Source organism: Hypomesus nipponensis, chromosome 9 (genome assembly GCF_054491055.1).
Source record: "Hypomesus nipponensis isolate SF chromosome 9, ASM5449105v1, whole genome shotgun sequence".
NCBI classification, from domain to species: Eukaryota; Metazoa; Chordata; class Actinopteri; order Osmeriformes; family Osmeridae; genus Hypomesus; species Hypomesus nipponensis.
Genome location: NC_140369.1, coordinates 9,366,614 through 9,386,678, shown reverse-complemented (window position 1 = coordinate 9,386,678; position 20,065 = coordinate 9,366,614). Strand labels below are relative to the sequence as shown.

Below are 20,065 nucleotides of genomic sequence, written 5' to 3'. Positions count from 1 at the left end.
TATGGATCTTGAGTGGAACTGCAACCAGTTCAGAACCCGGAAGTTTCCCGAGAGTGGGAGTTCTCCCTTCATTAGACATCACCCCTACTCAAAGAGACGCTCGCTCGACACATGTTGTAGGCCCGCTACATTGATTCGGAAGGTCGACACCATTTCGTGAGCATTGCATCTACCGTAACATCACTACTATTAATGTTAACATTTAAATTACTAGACAAAAACCAATAATATGCCAACGTTGTGTAGTGGCACTGTGGCAGAATAGATTCCGCGAGAGACAAATGCGGAAGTGTTTCACGAAGCGAAGAGTCGAATCTAGAGAGAGGCGGACCCAACAGGTTCAACATTGAATCAAAAGGGCTGATCTTGGAGTTAACACAAGTACTCGTTGCTCACCACCAGCAAGCTACAGTAACAAACGTAGGTAATGACAATGTTAGTTAGTTTTGGGCTAATATGTATTATTTCCGGCTGGTCAAGACTCCGGAGTTCCTGTAGCATTTGGTTTTGGAAGAGGGTCTCGACTGTGGTGTATTAGCAGCAATTCTTAAATCGATTTTAATTATGTATTTGATAACGAGACTATACTACTTCAACTAAATTTATAGATTAAGTGTTAATAACTGTCCATCTAGGCTATTTTTGGGACGTTGTAGACAAATTGTCAGCCATTGTAAACTGCTAGATCATTGTATTGAAATGTGTAGCCTAGCCTCTATGTACCTCACCAACATCCTTCCTCCCCAATTTTCTTCAAGCCTAAAATCAACATGAGCTCAGACGAAAATGTGTCCGTTTATGATGAGGAGCATTCCTCAAGATTTATGAGGAAGGCAAAGGAGTCACCATTTGTCCCTATAGGTGAGTTCCCAAACATAAACTGAGTAACCATGCATTTAACTGTTCATGTTTTATTTAGTTCCAATCAAGGAAGCAGATAATAGTTCCAGCTCTCCCTAATCTAAATCCCTTGACTCCAAGGTCACACACCAAGACAATGTATTCTCCCTGTGTGTACAGGTATGGCTGGATTTTGTGCGGTGGTTGCTTATGGTCTATACAAGCTCAAATCCAGAGGGGACACAAAGATGTCTGTTCACCTTATCCACATGCGGGTTGGAGCACAAAGCTTTGTAGTAGGCGCAATGACATTAGGTAAGTCATAATTCACTAGGTGGTGTTTAGCAGACACACAGGCCCCACCACCTAATCTCATTAGTACACACAGGGAATATTTATAATTGATGAATTATGCCAAATGTTCAAATTGTCAGTCATCCAATAACAATGTAAATCAATACTGGCAGAAAGATGACTAAAGTAACCAATGTGTGTCTGTTTATAGGTGTGATCTACTCCATGTACAATGAATATCTGGCTCCAAGGAACCAAGATAAAAACAGCAAGTGAACCTACTAGCCAGTAATGCAGGTCATTGAGTTTGATGATTAAAAATGATTGCCTGAACGACTTTCCTTCTTACGACTAGAATTCTCAAACAATTCCTCCCTTCAAAGTAACATTCCACTTTTGACATGGCATTTGATTTGGTAAAGTCAAAATCACAGTTTTCACCTAAACTGATTTAATTACCTTTTTAATTCAATTTAATGTAGGTGAATTGGTAAAAAAAAAAAAAAAAAAGAATCCTTAAGTACAGTCCACCCTTACCAGCAAAAAACTAGCTTTTTGGTGGTGTACCTGGTTTTTAATCCATTTGGGAGTCAGAGGACATTTAGTTCAAGTTCCAGTATGGGGAGACTTGAGGGGGGGTGACTGACGAGCAGCTTGACTGTCCGTCACACTAACACATATAGAAATACCCCCTAGAATCATTCTACCATGACTCTTGGATAGGAAGGCATCTTGTTCAGGAATGAATTCCAAATGATCATTTTTATGGATAAGAAATAGATTACATGCATGTCAGTGTGGCTGCCATTAAGATGGCTCTAAATAGACAAGCCAAATTATATCCTCCACTAATAATTTTATCACAGCAGTATTTTAGTTGTAGATTTTTATTATTGTCTTTAAGTAATAAAGTAATATATTTAACAGAGTTGAGATACATGTTCCTAATTTTATCATGGATGAAAAAGAATCTCAAACACTACTACTGAAGTTGTAAAAGTTTTATATAATAATGCTGTGTAGGTGATCAAGAACTGTGATGGAAATATAAATATATTTTTTACAAATATTGTCTTTTTCTTTGTCATTTCAATTTTACAAACGTTAAGTTATATAAAAAGCCAATAATATGTTGGTACTTTGGTTCTTTAAAAAAAGTTACAATAATCTACACAATTATTAAATAATAAAAAAATATTTCACACCAAATAAGTCAGTACAGAACTACTATACCTTGAAAATGATTTTCATTCCAAACAAAGAAAGCTAGTGACAAAGACCAGGACTGAACCCTAGAAATCTGATAAAGACACATAATTTATAAGTGCTTAATGTCCCATAATCCAGTTAAATTATTTAGCTGTTATCAATTATATTAATTAATATTAATGACAAATAGTATACATCTTAAATAACTATTGCCGATTTGAGTCTATGCCAAAAGGTTAAAATAAAAGTTTTGCTACAAACTAATCAACAATAAATTACAGTAAAAATCAGATTTTGATTTGGGTTTTCACATCACTACATAGACTGACAACTGTAACAATGATTTACTTTAACAGTAACATAGTGTAACAAGCAATTATAGCACTAACGATAGTAACCCGTGACAGGCCAATGTGTTAACCAACTTGTGGAATGTCAAGTGTAATGGCATAAGGCACCAGTAAACATAAGGTTGTGTTTACAGAAGGACACTTTAAAGAGAGTAAAGCACAGTGTAATACTGTCCTGGTTTAGACTCAGAGGTCCCTCTTATAGTTAAGGTCATACTTGTATTTTCTCTCTAGCCACAGGTCCACTTCTAATGTCCACCTCTGTGATGAGTGCCCTCCTCCACTACATCATTGTCCATGTCATTCAGAAGGTAGACGTCAGTGTGCCCAGGCAGCCCAAGACACACCTGTAAGCAGAAAGGACAGAAAATTGTTCATTTTAATTAAACTGATCTTGTTGTTTTCACAAACACTTTCCCCCCCATCATGATTTATTTGACATCAGTTGAGTATGACATGTTAGGTCTAGCCTATGGAAGATTCTAAGCACATTTATGATTTTATCCAGTATTGTATATGTTGAAGCATATAATACTGAATTGAGAGAAATCAGTAGACCAATGGAAACTAATCACATTGTGTTTACTAACATTTTAACCTTGGTGTTCTGGGCCATTGTGGTCTTTAAATTATTATAGGTTTGGTTGGTTCAGGTTAATGGCCATAAATGCTGTCAGCCGGACAAATGGCTCCTCGTTTTGACTTGATTCATACTGTACTTCCCAAATCCTATCAGATTTGTGTTGAGGACTGAACAAGTGCTCATTTGATGGAAACAGTATGGTGATGAGCATAGTGGAGATACGTGTTTACTTACTACAACAGGAACAGCCAGCTTGCAGCATAAATTAATACAAATGGGCATCATCAAAGGCTTTTAAAGCAATGCGCTGGCTCTAATTTCACAAGGTTAGCCCCTTCAGAACACCCTAGAATCACAATCATTACTCCCAGAATTAGCGTCAAATGCAATTGAAAAACATGTTGAACCTCTCTGCTTGACACCAAGAAACATTCATAGAAAATAATCCATGTTCTTTTATTTTGTATACATGGTGTTGCATCATTCAGTAGTTACTCAGATTCAGACATCTTATACAGCATCTACGGTACGTGTTTCTGCCGTGTCAAGTCAAAAGGACAGACCAACTGTCCCCACGCTTTCAGCCATTATATCACACAGAAAGAGGCACATGCATTACAACAAACATGGGCTGACCAGAGAACACCATCCAGAAATATAACATAATAATATAACATAAATAAATGTAATATAGTTACATTTATCTCCATAAAATACTGTAAAAACATTATGAAATCTATAAAAACTTATTTCCATGCAAAACAATATTTTATCATTTGTGTTTGGTCCACTGCATCAAACATCAACAATAATACAGACCTTGCGGTTTATTTATGGATCTATGTACACATTTTAATGTGTCAAGGCTTTAATATTACTTTCTCTCCAACATGGATCTCCTGTAGCAAACATTATTTGCTTGTCATCAATACAACAATTTATCCCTAAAAAAGTCTGGTTATTATTCAACATCAAATTACACAAGATAATTGAAGTTAGTTTATCTATAATTATGCAACTGATGGGGTTGAATTAATTTGATATTTTAACAATAAATAAAATAATTTACCATGACAACTTGCATTTAATTAAAAGTGAACTCTTCAGTCACATATCTACATTTGTCAATCCTGACCCAAACCCTGAACCCTCAAGATTAACTACCTACGGTACCATCACCATTACATCTACCATTAACTGTATTATTACTGACAAAGAGTACACTTTTAAATATTGCACAATAAACATGTTTAACAGAGTTAAAATATGTCAATATGGTAATCACAGATAACCGAAGCCATGGCTTGCAAATATGAAGTCTGTCCAAATATAAGAGTCATTGGACAGAAGTTGTGAATGTTGGTTGACAATCACGTTTTTTTAAACTTAATTTTTCTTTAAAACCTCTCTCTATAAATTAGTCTTTCACACTAAAAAATGATTGGTGAGTGTCTGTAGGAGTTAATTACTTTTTTGTTTATTTCTAGGAGTCATACTCTGCCTGTTCCTCTATCAACACAGCAGGTCTGTTTCTTACCCTACTGCCTACATCAAGACAGGAAACCCCCAAGGCAATCAGACAGTGCCAAGCCTGTGGATAAACAATGGGAAAGAGGGTGTTAGCATTATATTCATGCAGAAGTGCAACACCTGTAATGTAGCTCACATGTTGACTATTCTGAGGCAGTATACACATGCCCAGTGGCAAAATTAGAAGTGGGGCAGAAGAAGGGAGAGACTCAAGAAGAGAATGGTTATTTTAATGAGCAAAATGGCAACTTTTCAAAGACAAAAGACATGTCTAAATGAACTTAAAATAGAAGGTGCTTTGCGCTATTACTTAGGCCAGGGGTTTTCAACTGGTTTTGTCCCAGGGACCACCATTCTTACTAGAAAGTAATCCGCGGCCCACTGATGTGCCTGCGCGCCTATGTGTGTGTATGTGTACGTGCCTGCATGTGGATAGAAGGAAGTTTTAACAGTTGGTTTTCCATATTGCTTTTATTTAAAAACCTCAAACAAATCTACTTAACCTCAAACAATATACATAGAATCTGAAAAATTGAAATATGTGTAAGTGAGATTCTGAACACTAATATATATATATATATTTTTTTTACTCAAACAAATCTAAAAAACAACAAACAGTTGATTTTCAGTGCGTAAGAATTGAAAACGATTAAATTATTTTTAAATTAAATTGCAGTTTGTAGTTGTACTGCATCTCAGAACCATATGTACATCAATATATAACGTTCATTACTTAAATGTACAGACATGTAGCTGACATGTTGAGAGAGCGTTAAGTAACGGTGATCAATAACAATCAACATAAACTGTGGCTACAACTGAAGAGGGAAGATGACAAAGTAATGCAGAACATGTCACAAATGATTATCATGTGTTGAAATATCAAAGCAAATTTATAAAAAAACAATGGTGGACTGATCAACATTGGCTTGCGTTGCGGACCCCCTGCAATGCCGCCGCGGACCACCAGAAGGCCGCGGACCCCCGGTTGAAAACCCCTGACTTAGGCTACAGACTACTTGCAATACAATGCCTTTAACGGAACTTGAAACGAACAATTTCTGTTAACCAATGGTTTTCAACTCACCAGGTACCCCACAAAGCACAAGTAGGATATGGACAGGAGGGCAGCCAAGACGTAGAGCAGCACACTGTTCAGAGTGGTCACGTACACTATTACAAAGTACATGTTGATGGCACAGACCACTAGAATGACCACACCTCCACCGATCTTCCACCCCCTGAGAAGAACAGTCAGAGGAAGATATACTGCATCAAGCCTATTGTCTGCTGAGTAGTGTTTTATATAATGTATTATTATGTAGTGGTCAATATGAAGCTCTCACAATCCATTAGCAAAGTCATTCATTATGGACGGTAGACTGGTGAAGGTCAGGATAGGGATCAAAGCAAATGGCAGCTGTTGAATTGAGAGATGCACAGAGGGACATAACAGTCTTGACTTCAATGCAAAAATGTCATATGAAATTTAAGTGAACAAATATTATCTATGAGCTTTCTTATGCTTAAAAAAAGTACATGTGGCTGCAAGTGCAATAAGTGAATTTCACTTTAGAAGATTTCTTAAAATAATTTAAGTAAGTTACATGTTAAGTCAATTAATACTAAAAAACAAGTCCAACTATATGTACAAATCTAAAAACATTTTCATGTCTCTGTACAGGTTTTACAGTGTACTACTGAAAATAAATGAAACTAGGGGGATACAAATTTTTTTTCACAAATTCTAAGCAACATCTTTGATTTATGCCACTAATGATCAAGTTGTCCCCAGCCATCCCAGCTCAGTTGTGGTTATCATCCCTGGAGCCCCTGTTTCCGTAGTAACAGTTCTGACCTGCATGCTCTGCAGCACATTGAGGAAGTCATTCATGCCCGTCAGGTGCTGCACGTCCTGGAATATGGCCACCAGCAGGGTGGGTGTGATGGCAATGGAACGAGTCAACAATACCCTTGCAAAACGAGACCAACGCAAGTTCAGGAAACCCTGTAAGGAGAGTGTATAGCCATTACCTTGATGAACCGTTCTAGGTTTATGTTAATTTGCACACAATGAATACATCAGAATTCTTACTTCCATCACAAACTGTCCAGAGTATGTGCCTGTCATGGTGGAGCTCTGTCCAGCAGCAAGGATTCCTATGGCCCAAATATAGAGGGCAGCAGGACCAAAGAAGCAGCCCAGGACCACACCCTTTATAACAGACAAAGAGAGAGCCCCTTTAAACCGTTTCACTATCCAAAGTAAAATCGTTGACAAAGCCTTTTGGAGACGTTACGGAAACATGTCCACCAAAAACATGTACAGTCTTATTACAATCTTACAAGATAATTTAACGAGAGACTACACTCAGAGCTTCAATATTATCTATAATTCAGGCACAATGACTTCATATTGCAGTGAAACTTCACATTGAAACTTACTCCTTTGTAGATGTCCACCTGTAGTGAGTCATTGTTGTTTGGGAAGAGGTTTTCATAGGGAATATCTGTTCCATTGCAAATTGCGTTCTGTAACCAAAAATAGCAGCATGTCACACGTTTATATAAGAAAACAAAAAAAATGTGTACAAATATTTTTGTTCTGTGTCCTCACCACTTCATTGTTGGTCTTACTGTAAAAGGCCTCAGCAAATACAGCTACAACAAAGACGTTGATCAGGAAGGAGACAAAGAGTGCAATGGTTGACTCGATAAAGTAGTACTTGTTGGCCTCTTTAACTTCCTTCTTGTTCCCCCGATCTATTTGCCGAGACTAGATCATACAAGACGAAATTGTAAAAGAAAGTTTGGAACGTTGGTCAAAAGGTAACAATCTGTTTTAATGTGTCCTGTTCATGTATTTTTTTGATGTTATATAACATTACATGGTCATGTTATTCCACAACCTTGAAGGTTCATCATGCAAAGATTAAATTGACATGACGTCATGTAAGGCAGGCGACTGTGCCATAACACAGTCTAGTTTGAGTTCTAGTCCAACTACTGAAGGTGTGGCGTGCACTTACCTTAACAAGGGCTGAGTGCAAGTAGATATTGTGAGGCATTATAACAGCTCCAACAATACCAACAGCCTGCTCCAGCTGCAGAGGACCACATCCCTCACAGTAGGGCATAAACATACCCTTCAACAGCTGCCCCTGATCCGGACTCACTAACACATACTGCACAAAAACAACACAGGTAAATGAATGTACTGCTATGGAAAATCACAATTATACATGGGAACTTAGTTTAACAAGTTTAATTTGAAACTCTTCTTACCTCATAACCAAAGCTAACAGCCATTATTGTGATGAGAAAGCCAAAGAAAGCTTCCAGTTTCCTTAAGCCTGTTAGATGACAGCTAATTTAAGATACAAAACAGCCACCCACACCAGTATCCTTATGCTAAAGATAGCTAGTCAATTGGGTTTTGTAAGGGAAACACTCACCATATTTATCTAGAAACAAAAACACAAATGTGTCAATTATAGTAATAAGAACACCTGCCCACAGTGGAATCCTGTTTGGGAGGAACAAAGAATCAACAGGTTGTTTGTAGCAGCTGTGAACCTATCTAATAAAGTTTTTTTTGATCCCAAAGTGAATCTACCTGCCCACTGAGAGGAGGTTGAAAGCAATGGCACAGCCAATGACCTCCTGCATGTCTGAGCCAATAATGGCCAGTTCCACCATTAGCCACAGAAGAATACGAGGAACCTGACAAAAAAAAAAAGCATAGGCATATATGACATTTTTTACGTCTTGTGCGTGTTTGTGTGTGTGTTTAGGGAAGGGGTTTACTCACAACGGGGTACTCTCTGTTGCAGACCTCTGCTAGGTGCATTCCCGTAACAACCCCTAGGCGTGCTGCCAGCCTCTGTAGGAGAAGTCCTATGATGGTGGCCCCTAAGAGCACCCACAAGAGCTTGAAAGAAACAAACCAAAGAATAGGAAATTAAACAAGTTTATGCTGGCTTCAGAATTGAATACAAATATTATTGTTGTCATCATCATCATCTACTCGGATAAAATTTCCTGGTGGACATTTCTACCCAAGTTTTGCAAAGTGTCTGTGGTAAGAACCTTAAAGCCTGCTTTAGCTCCGGACTGAAGGTCAGACTCAATGTTTCCTGGATCCAAATAGGCTATGCTCATCAGAAAGCCTGGTCCAGTAAACGCCCAGAGTTTGCGGAAACTGAACATCTGCAATGGAGAACCACAAGCAACACAGTCAATATGCCTAGCTGCTATATAGATGGTACAGGTTATGTATTTACTGGCCCTGAGAAAAAAAAAGTATTATTATTGGCCCATGGGTTAAGACTCCAGTTTTAGCTGGTCCTGAAGCTCATGTTAAAAGGAAAATTGTTTGCTCACCCTATATGCTGTTTTGTCTAGCTATCATTGATGCCTAATAGCAATATACAGTTGGACAAATCTTACTGATGAAAACAGTACAAAGAACAAATGGTCAAATCAACCCATGAGGACCCCTTTTGGTAACATACAAACTCAGCATGTACAGCAACATTTTAATGGATTACATACCCGGGTGACATCCTCAGGGATGGGTACCTTTTCCTCAAAATATGTGGAGGGTTCCTCTGGCCCCCCGGGTGAGGCAGGGGGGAGATAGAACTGTACTGTGTGGTCTGAATAACTCCATTCTCCTGAGAGGGCTCCTCTGAGAGAAGGAGAGACATGGTGAGAATGGGTGACAAGACTAAAGCCTAATGCACAGTAAAGAGTAAAACTATGAATTGTGTAAGTGCGTTAAACAAAGGCTACTGATTGGTTAGCATTAAAAAGGCCATCTTGAGTATTAGGTTTAAACTAGAACCAAAGTCAGGAATTACCCTGGCCCAAGGGGATAAATAAAGTTTGGTTAAGTCAATTGAATCAGGTAGATACTTTACAATAACCACGGAAATGTCCCAGGTCTACAGAAATGTTGCAAATCCAGTACTTTCCAACCCTTCATAACCTCAGTGACAACAGCTTTTTTTCCTCAATCAACAACACAATAACATGCTACAATGTATAAAGTGTGTAATCTGTTTGAACCCAACAGACTTCCCAAGGTCAGCCAACAAACCTTTATGACTCAAAATTATCAGGTTGTAAAGGATGTCCATAAAACGGTGACATAATGCTATTGAACACATTCACCTACTACTTTTCTCTCTATTAGTAAGCTTAATAAGGCAATGTAAATAATACTTCCATTAGGTAAGGGGGATAGAACAACGTAGCCACAAATACTTGAAACGTACTCGTACATTAAACAGCAGATCACACTAACAGTTTAGGGTTAGGGTGCCAAGCAAAAAAGCCTACCGGAGAAAACAAAGATTTTATGTCGTTTTAAACGTGTAAGTCACGTGAACTATACACAGTCAACATTAAGCATCTTGGAATTTGTTATTCCACCATCAAAATCAATAATCCAAAATGGTTTCCAACAGATAGACACCGACAGATTAAACCAGTGCCATCCATTTGGTAGATATTTATAAACAATTAACAGTATGCAATTTTCACCATTCCTCAAGGCAAAGTACTCCACTAACAAAATAGACGGTACTCACTCAGTTTGGAGTGTTTGCTGGGCTTCCCTTTCCTCATCTCTCACTAGCTCCTCAAACAGGGGCAGTAAATTCACTCCTAGTTCTGGCACTTGATGTACAGACTTTATAGCGTTACCCTCTTTCACAATGACTTCCTATTCAAAACCATGACTCAGTATAGCAAATAGCTGCTTTAGCTGCAAAACCTGTTACAATCATTATCCTACGCAAACACAAATCACTTCCCAAATTTAACAACATGACCAAGCTAATTCTTAAAGACTACACCATGTCCTTTTACCCAGTGAGTGTCCTTTGACACACAGGCTACACTCCAAGAGACAAAATAAATGTAAATTAAATTAGTATAGCTTTGATCCAGTGACACTATCCAAATAGGATCCCAACCCCATTGAAATAATTAATGGAGAGAGAATACATTGCCTGCCTGCCTGCGTGCGTGCCCCGTCCCCCGTCCCCCCCGTCCCCTGTCCCGAGTGGAGACATAGTATGCCGTGGGAATGCCTGTGATGGAAAGATTATGTTTCTGTTATCATAGCACCTTCCAGATCTGCTTCTTCCTCAGTCTTCATCGGGGGGGAGTTATAAGCAGTTGGGATGTGATATATCAGGAAATTCAAGGATGAAGATCTGACAAAGCAAAGAGATTTAGAAAAATTTGCATTTATTCACTTTTAGCCGACACTTTGATACAAAGGATAAAAGTGGAGCAGAAAATAATCCACGACTAGAAGAGCGAAGTTTTACAGTGATCAACGCCAATTAACAACACAACACATTCAATACAGCCTGTGGTACTACAAGCACTCAAGGCTTGTCATCAATAACCAAAGACAAGAGATTTCCACACCAAAAAGCTTGTTCTGCTCATCAGTTGCTTCACAAGAAACTTTTTTTCCTCAAATTGTACCTCAGTCTAACTTCCCTAAAAGTTACATTCACAAAGAATATCCTGTTATTACAATATTTAGGACAATCACCGTAGCTTTTTAATATTATTTTACAAAAAGAGAAGGTGGGCTCAGAGCTGTGAAACCTGTGACTATGGAATTATATGACTGAATATCTGGCGCGAGTTAATTCAAGCAGAGTACAAACCAAACTGCCGCCTCCAAATGTTGCCTCCCCACTACTGTACCTTAATCTGAATGTCCCAGACCTCTATCAAATCTACTAATCTACAACACCTCCCTAACTGAACAACGATTCTGCGCGTGCACCCACACATCAATTGCAGCACGGCATAATACTCTAACTTCACATCTCTAAAATGGGCTAATATTAAAAATGTTAACCATATTTTATACTTTAGCAGCGTTTTATTATAGACAAAAACAAGTAGTCCTTTAAAAGGTGTGATAACCGATGATAATTCTGAGTACGGGGGGGTGAGAGATACAACCTTGGGGGCAAGATTGCTGCATTAAAGTCTATGTATTACAATTGACTCGTGTCGACAGTGTGACTAACTTCTGTATAAATAATATGATGAAAATCTTTAAGTATAGCTAGCTCTAGCAAACGTAGTTTGATAACCATCAGCAAGTAAAATAGCTGGCAAGCAAGTTATCATTGCGTTATTTAGCTACCACTAGTACTAGGTAGCCCACCGCTGTTCAAAGTTATTAGCTGGTAGCTTTGACATCTAGAGAGCTAACCGTCCATATATCTTGACAATCTTCTTTTTTTCCTCACATACATTTGCTGGAGTTCAGCATTCAGTAAATTACACATTTTGGTCATATAAGCTAACTAGTTAGAGCTACTGCTAGTTAGGTAACTAGCCACTAACCACGCTTAGGTTACTTGGGAACCTTTTAGTACGCTGTGCGTTAGCTAGTTATTTTCAAGCACGGGGCTAGCTGAATACATCTGATTTGTCTTAATAATTCTTATAAAATATTGCCTTACCTGAATGAAGCTTATGTGCAAAACTGGCAGGTAATTTGTGCACAGGAAATTCATATATAAATTAAGATAACTAACTAGATGCCGACATAGTCAAAGTGACACTCTCTCACCCCTGACAAAATCCAGATGACCCTTACGCTGCTAGAAAAAAACATTGGGTGTTCTGAATGCCACTCAGAAGCAGGGCGGGCTGTAATCTCAGATCTTCTTCTTCGTTGTATTTTACGGCGATTAGCATCCAGCTCATTACCGCCATCTTCTGCTCTAGAGTGTGGGAAAGACCTCAATATTACTTGCAATCTCAATCCCTTAATAAAAACACGTACACACCGTACGACATTTTATCCACCATCCTATCCAAATACTCTTTCATTACACAATAGTTGCTTTTAAATTCCTTTTTACCTCTAACAAACACCAGTCTACGTATTTCAAGCTACAAAGTTATCCATGGAGTCACCAGCAGATAAACTACTGAAGGCCACAGATGAAACACTCCCAAATTATTTTGCACAACCTGACCTGAAGTTATCTGAGACCTCCCATTCTCCTAGCATTCCTGCAACACTCTTTTGTGGAAATATCTAGGAATCTGTCCCTGCAAATTAACCCAGTAATTTGCCATCAGTTGCATATGTATTAATTCCTGAAGGACGATGTTTTAAAAGCCTCACTGCACATTCTCAATCTTGTTTAGTTCAAATTTAGCCTACACACCCACCAAAACACAAAATTGAAGGTTAATACTTTCCATTGTTTAATTTGAAATAAAGAAAAATAACAAAAACAACTACAGAAATAATCAAAACCTAAAATGTAATCTATATGACAAAAATCTCACTGCATAAATTAATATTTAATGAAATATTATTTCCAAACACTGCAAATTTTAAGCACAGAAACCATTAAATATTTGTATATTGTTAAAGGCTCGTACAACCTTCAATATAAATGGGACAAAATGGAGACAACATATTTACATTGCATACATTTCCAGCATCCCCATCATTTCAATGGTTTGGATTGGTATTCTTGTGTATCTTTCCAATTTGAACTACAATACAATTTTTGGTGAGGCACATAATATAATCACATATTTCAAATAAACATTTAATCATAGACACTCAGTGCACTGACAACTTTGATACACAGCCTCACTGTTACCTATCATTCAGTCCCTCCAAGATTCAACCCCTCCCCATCAAGATCTCTAACACTATCAAAATCCCCCTAGGATATTCTTTGGTCTGTATGTGTTCTCTCTTCCTCCGCCTGGTATTTTACTTCACCAGATTCTTGTCTCTCTTCTGTTTCTCCTACTTCATATTGAAGTTTCTCCATCTGACTAGTCTCATTTCTGTCCTCTATGTCCCCCTTCACATCAGTCTCGCCTGTTGACATCCCAAGGCTCAGGCTGCTTTCTCCATCTACCTCAGTAAAACTAAGCTCCTGACAAATAATGTTCTCCTCTTTGTTGATCTCAGCCTCTTTTTCTGTCTCCTTCTCTGTCTCAGAGTCAGAGACGTTTGGCTCTGCATCCTCCTCCTCTCCTATAATGACGGTGTCTCCGGAGCCGTGGCTGTCTCTGCTGCTACTGGAGAGGGTGTCATCAAGAGATTCATCAAGGATGTCATCGGGAGATTCATCAAGGGTGTCATCGGGAGATTCATCAAGGGTGTCATCAAGAGATTCATCAAGGGTGTCATCGGGAGATTTATCAAGGGTGTCATCGAGAGATTCATCAAGGGTGTCATTGAGAGATTCATTAAGTTTGTCACCGAGAGATTCATCAAGGGTTTCATTGAGAGATTCATCAAGGGTGTCATTGAGAAATTCATCAAGGGTGTCATCAAGAGATTCATCAAGGGTGTCATCAATTATTGGGCCAAACAAACCCTCCATGCATTTTCCATGCTGTTTCATCTTTAGAAAGTCTTCCACCCCATCTTCCCTGTGAACTTCTGAGCTTCCAGGTTTTTCAAAAGTTATTTTACCAACAGAGCTGAAAACAACCAACTCTTTAGGACCATCAGGGACAACTAGTTTTTCCTTAATCAAATGCATCCCTGTTTCCAGACGACCACAGTCCTCACCCATACTCTCTGGATCCCATGGCTCCACCACCTCCTCCTCCTCATTCTCAGAGTCAGGTGCTGTGTGTTTGCGAATCCGGTTGACTGCGTCCCACAAAGACTTAGGATATTGGGCCTCCTCTCTGTCAGTCGTGAATGGGAACGGCATATTAGGACACTGGAGGTTTGAGCAGATATGAAGAGAAGAAGAGCTGGAGTGGGAAACAGGCTCTGAGGGAGTGGGAATGGGAGTTTGGAAATGGGTTGAGGGAGTACTTTCTGAGAGTTCAGTAGACAGAGTTTCCAGGTTAGAGCTTGAATCTAAGAGAGATAATAAAGGCTGGTTAGGAAAAGAAAGTGGATCTATGTTATACAGTGGGCTATGAGAGGGGGACGTGAGGGGTAAGGGCAATGATTGGCAACGGGAATCTTGAGGTAAATGAGGAGGGGAATCAAGATGGATTCCAGGGACAGGGACAGTCTCAAGTTGACTTTGTGCTTCATGGCTTATTATGTGAGAGGGTTCAATTGAGGGCTCACTTGTGACCACCATTTCCTGTAAAGTCATCACTTGTACTTTAGGTATAATGTTGATGTAATTCTCCACTGCTGTGTCATTTATCTGTTCTCTCTGCTCCATGTCATCCTCTTTATCCTCTGTTAACATTTGGTCACCGAGATCCGATGTGTCATCTTGAATGACATCAGTAATACAAACATCATCCTCAGCTTGATCAAACTCTACTGATGCTGCCTTTGACACTTCCTCCTCTACGATTGCTTCAGAGAGGCACTCAAGGACATCATTACCTTTGCAATCATCATTTAGAGATCCACACTCCTTTGTCTGATCATCAGTGTAAGACTGTAGAACAGAGGTTGCCTCATTTTGGCTCTGAATATTGGAGTCTTGCTGAGCAAACCCTAAAGTCTTCTCAGTGTTCTTGTTCAATGCATTTTTTTCAATAGTGAAAGGTAAAGACAAGACAGGCTTAGAAACATGGCTTGTCTCCCCAGACTTCTTTTGTATGCCTGTCTCTATGACAAGTACTTTAAAAGGACTATGTGGATCCTCATATACATACTCTTGTACCTCCACTTTTCCTGACTCTCTCTCAGACTTCTCATTGTCTGGCACAGGACACTGCTTGTTTGTGCTTAGTTCAGATGTTTCCTCACTGGGGAGAACATCATCTAAACCAGGTGGTGGGCTACTGTGTGGTGATGAGCATAAGTACTGTACATGCTCTTTTTTAGGAGGGAAGATGAATTCTACTCTAACAATAACATGGGTTGTATCAATGACTAAAATGCCACTACTGTTTTCAGAGTCTTTGTCTTTCTTAATCTCTAGTCTTTTAACCTCAATGTCAATAGGATTTCCAACATCAGATGTCTCAACAGATTGTCTCTGATCATTACTTAGATCCATCCCTGACTCATTACCTTTCCAGCTGTCCTTTGAACAACATGGAGAAGAACTGTCACTTTCTAATCTTCCCACATAGTTAGGTTCCTTCCACAAAGGGTATTTGACTGAAGCAGAAGTCAGTGGCTGAACTGACCTTTCAGACATAGGAGAGGAAGAGCTATGCAAATGTTTGTTTTCTTGGAGGCCAGTATCTTTGTCTGTTGGATCGGACAAGCTTTGGCTCTTCCTGTCACATTCAGAAAACTTTGTTCTGTTTTTAATTACCCTAAGCAACTCCTCCCTGTGAGCAGCAACCTGTTTACTGTTCATCCAGTCAGGACTGCTCAGTTTGAGAGTGTTTTCTTTTTTCAGGGAAGAGGGGTGAGCAGGAACATCTGAGTCAAGTTGAAGTGATGGTGTACCAGAATCCACTTCATCTGCAAGTTTCTGTAATTCATTTTTGTCAGTGAATTTCCCCGGGCTTCTACTGCCCTCTGTTAATTCTGTGGTTGGTATGCCTACTAATGGTGAAGGATTCAACAGTGGCAAGGACAGTGGTTCTTCCGGAGAACTTGAGGTTTCATCCATGCCTGCCATTCTGGATACAAGGCAAAATATGGTCTCACCTCCTCTTCTCCTTTTCTTTAAGCTAAGTCTCCTTCCCTCTGTGGGACCATCATTAATGTATGTTTCCTGACACGGTTGTGTTAGCTCCTGCTTCAAGGATGAGTTGTATGGATCTAACTCAATTGGTACTATATTCTGGGGAGGAGAGTTTAACCAGGATAGATCAGATGCAGCTGGTCCTTGATGACTGAGCCATGCAGGTCCGGTCAACTCCTCCTGTCCTCCCTTCTCACTGGGACAGTCAACAGAGGCCTGCTTCTTCAGAATGGTCTGTGAACAGTATGCAGGACTATGGGTCCCAGACTCACAACTAGGACTCACAAATGCCATGATTTCCTCAGTGTTACACCTTTCAGCATGTGGGAGTACTGGTGAAATATTGTGTGGGGTATTATACTGTGGAGGTGGCATATAGCCAGGAGGTGTACTAAACATCCTCCTGTGATGTTTTAACTCATTCTCCTTGGTGTCTGAAATGTAGGTCATTTCTGAGACAAGAGGCTGTGAAAAACGATGGTTGACAGATTGCTGTGCGTCCCTTCTCTCCAAATTTCCCAATTCCCTTGTTTGGGCTGATAATCCTGGCAAATGGATTTCATTTGCTCTTGGTTCAGTTGCATATCTACTACCCCTCTCCAGTACCCTTTTACTTTCTGGTGACCCCTGGGCAGTCCCCCACAACTCTGCCTCCATCCTTCTTCTCCTGGGGAGCGAGTGGCTGTAACGAGCTGCCCAGGCCTCCAGCTCCCGATAACTGCTGTCACTCAGACTCCTCTTAGCAATTTCCCTCCTGTAGTGGACAGGACTACAAGACTCCCACCTCCTCTGCCAGCCCTCCTTCTGTATTCTCCTCTCACACTCCCTTTCTCTTTCCCTGTCCCTTGCAGCCCTGTGAGCCTTTTCTGCGACCCATTCCCTCTCCGTTTTCTCGTGAGCCTGATATTCTTTCATACCCTGATGTTGTCGAGGTTGATTGTCTAGCGTGAAAGGGAAATGTGAGGCAGAGGGAGACAGGTCTGGGTCAGTCCAGTTTGTGTAGTCCTGCAGAACTCCTCCAGTCCTGGATCCTGGGATAGTCCAACAGTTGGGCTCTCTGCTTCGATCTTGCTTCTCAGACTGATATGACTGGAAACCTGTTGCCTGATGCTTATCATGATATCTATGGATACAATAGCAGAAATAACAGACATGGAAAGAATGCATCACCTCTGCTAATTATTATTATCATGTAAAAAAAGTAGAATCAAGTAGAAGGCCAATAGGGCAAGTAGTCTTTATCTATCGCTTTACATCATGGGTATCAAAGTAATGTTCTACTTGGCTGGTGTTCACCAAGAAAGAAACATGAAAAGATAACTACAATTTGCCTTTAGCTCTATGAGCATGTTTGCTCCTGTTTTTTTTTTTCAAAAACATTTTATATTTAGTCAAGAAACTTGCTTTCAGTAAACTCACACTTGTATGTAGTTGCGCCCAGGAACAGTTCCAAATTTGGCATACAGGGGTGGCTGCCCCTGACTCCCAGCCCAGTACTCCATTACACAATATCTGGAACCATGGACAAAACTGAAACACTACACAACAAAGGTGCATACCATTTCTCATCATGTCTAATTATAATTGTGTCATTCAGCTGAGTAAAAGAAAAGTATTATATCTGTAATTTAAGTAAATGCCACCTAATTTACTTCATTTTGGCAACAACTATATGAACAAACAAGGATAGTCACTATCACACATACCTTCCTCCAGTGCTTTCAGATGAACGTTCTCAATCCTAGGATATGGTCCTGTCTGATGCTGTTCAAGCTAACAGTGCCACTTGTTTAAAAAGACAATGTTTTTGACCCCCTCCCATCCCTCTCATGCCACACAGCCTCCCTCCCCTGTCACTGCCAGAGACCGTCCTCCTCTCATCCACATCTAACATTCCCAGTCAAAACATCACAGTGGAATTCTTTAATTAAGTATTTTAAAGCGCATTCTCTACTGGTTGTGTCATCTACCACTGAGTCCCACACCCTGGAATGACAGACGGTATTAGAGTAAATATAGTATTGAAAATTGGAACTATCTAACATGACACAGCAGTTTGAAAAAAAACTTTACTCTCAAATGCTTACCTTTACTTTTTAGGAGTTGTTTGGAGGAATAAAAGCCTTTTAGCCTCAATTTTAAACCTCACACTGAAGGTCTGATACCATTATGGCCAGTATGAGAATTAGGATCTGTGGACATTTGAAGTTTCAACAGGAAAGATGAGGGAAACACTTTTTAGTGTTGATTTGGGTTGTAATTACAGGAATTTGCTTGTGCAGCACATTAGTAAACAAATTGGGTTGGTTACCCATGCTCCCTTCAATATGTTTGAAATACAACAAAGCAGACATACATGGATATTTTGAGGATAAACACAACCATATATGCCTTTAAGGTAAGTTATTGTCAGATTTATTTAATACATGTTCTAAATCAACCATTAAAGAATTAATAGATTCATAACAAATAGATAAATTATATAATATATACTGTTTGTATCTTAACAATATATCATCCAGGGTGCAATAACTATTATTTTCCAAGCTGGCAATAGTCAAAAAACACATGCTGTTTGTCATTTTGAGTTGAACTTATTGTCCTTCAACAATTGAGGCTACCGTCTATAAGTATTATGTATATTATGTAAACAGAGGAATAATATACACTTTAAACACTTTCTTTATGAATCATTACTCGGCAACAAACTTTGGATGTAGATAGGGATCTGTTGTTTTGTCGAGTGCCCCATTGTAAAGGGAGGGTGGTAGTGGTGGATGGGTTGAGGTCTTTCATTCATCGAAACTCTCCAGCGGAACAAACAGGCTTTTCTTTTCTGAACAGAAACTCTGTACATCAGCAGAGAGCAGGAAAGAGGGTGGATGAAGTACATAATTGCATTCGGGATAAAGAATGTAAAATCTGTTTATGTGTACAAAATCAATGTAGATGGAAATAAGTATTTAATATTTTGAGTATTTTGATGTCAAACTTTGCAACTTGAAATGACATTTTGTGTTTGATGTATCAGAAATGGTTGGGAAACCAAACCTGTACAGTATACCCAATACAACACTTCTCTTAGAATGCCATCCCCCACAGTGAATCGGGGAATAATATCTACACAATAATATTCAGGAATACTCATAATACACAAATTGAAGTACTAGTCCCAAAGAGGGTCAAATAGTTCTCGTGGTTATTTTTTATTATATATTGTCCATCCCCAGTTTTCCAGCTCTGTGTTGTGTCATTTCTGGTCTCTTCAGTCACCAGTTGTTGGTGTTCTGTGTATGGTCATGGTCCCCCAGCAGAGAAAATATGTTGTATCTATAGGCCCCTGTCCCAGTATCACAGATAAGATTTGGCTCCAATTTGGGTAGTAAACTAGTGTTTCCAATAGAAGGGGATATGTTTTAGATAAGTACATGACATTTGCATATATTCCTAAGTCCCAGTCAGAGGAAAATGTGTGGTGGTCCTGACCCCAGGACACAAATTGGACAGTGGGAGGGACGGAGGGCCAACCATGGGGTTTTGTTGGCTGATGCATTGCTTTGCAGATAAGGTCTAACCAAAGAGAGGTATGTCAGCGCTATCTCCTGCTG

General features: G+C 39.4%; 2 protein-coding genes across 5 annotated transcripts; one reads left to right on the top strand and one right to left on the bottom strand.

Annotated features, from left to right (window-relative positions):
- The first annotated feature begins 16 nt into the window (after positions 1–16).
- Positions 17–1,467, top strand: LOC146272738 (HIG1 domain family member 1A, mitochondrial-like). Of its 3 annotated transcripts, XM_084706425.1 has the most exons (5): positions 17–156; positions 247–424; positions 759–861; positions 1,021–1,155; positions 1,346–1,467. In XM_084706425.1, exons 3-5 carry the CDS (start codon positions 771–773, stop codon positions 1,408–1,410), a joined length of 291 nt encoding a protein of 96 aa, XP_084562551.1. In that variant the 5' UTR covers positions 17–156; positions 247–424; positions 759–770; the 3' UTR covers positions 1,411–1,467. The 3 variants fall into 3 exon arrangements, with proteins under 3 accessions (XP_084562551.1, XP_084562550.1, XP_084562549.1); XM_084706424.1 differs by lacking the exon at positions 17–156 and having other exon boundaries at positions 217–420; XM_084706423.1 differs by lacking the exon at positions 17–156 and having other exon boundaries at positions 217–424.
- Positions 1,468–2,169: 702 nt separating this feature from the next.
- slc11a2 (solute carrier family 11 member 2) lies at positions 2,170–11,028 on the bottom strand. Of its 2 annotated transcripts, XM_084706421.1 has the most exons (16): positions 10,942–11,028; positions 9,361–9,496; positions 8,896–9,015; positions 8,618–8,737; positions 8,423–8,529; positions 8,262–8,332; positions 8,092–8,159; positions 7,836–7,991; positions 7,424–7,582; positions 7,252–7,338; positions 6,902–7,021; positions 6,665–6,814; positions 6,153–6,226; positions 5,894–6,047; positions 4,814–4,867; positions 2,170–3,040 (listed from the first exon to the last, which is right to left on the bottom strand). In XM_084706421.1, the coding sequence occupies exons 3-16, from the start codon at positions 9,013–9,015 to the stop codon at positions 2,942–2,944; spliced, it is 1,539 nt and encodes a 512-aa protein (XP_084562547.1). In that variant the 5' UTR covers positions 9,361–9,496; positions 10,942–11,028; the 3' UTR covers positions 2,170–2,941. The 2 variants fall into 2 exon arrangements, with proteins under 2 accessions (XP_084562547.1, XP_084562546.1); XM_084706420.1 differs by lacking the exons at positions 2,170–3,040; positions 10,942–11,028 and having other exon boundaries at positions 3,712–4,867; positions 9,361–9,379.
- Between the last annotated feature and the right edge of the window lie 9,037 nt (positions 11,029–20,065).

Excerpts from the sequence above, each read along its gene's own strand:
- slc11a2 (XM_084706421.1), bottom strand. The coding sequence starts at position 9,015 with ATGTTCAGTTTCCGCAAACTCTGGGCGTTTACTGGACCAGGCTTTCTG. Across the intron at positions 8,738-8,895 it reads GAGCTAAAGCAGGCTTTAAG|CTCTTGTGGGTGCTCTTAGG; the intron begins GTTCTTACCACA and ends GTTTCTTTCAAG. Across the intron at positions 7,339-7,423 it reads GTAAGACCAACAATGAAGTG|AACGCAATTTGCAATGGAAC; the intron begins GTGAGGACACAG and ends TTTTGGTTACAG.
- LOC146272738 (XM_084706425.1), top strand. The coding sequence starts at position 771 with ATGAGCTCAGACGAAAATGTGTCCGTTTATGATGAGGAGCATTCCTCA. Across the intron at positions 862-1,020 it reads GTCACCATTTGTCCCTATAG|GTATGGCTGGATTTTGTGCG; the intron begins GTGAGTTCCCAA and ends CTGTGTGTACAG. Across the intron at positions 1,156-1,345 it reads AGTAGGCGCAATGACATTAG|GTGTGATCTACTCCATGTAC; the intron begins GTAAGTCATAAT and ends GTCTGTTTATAG.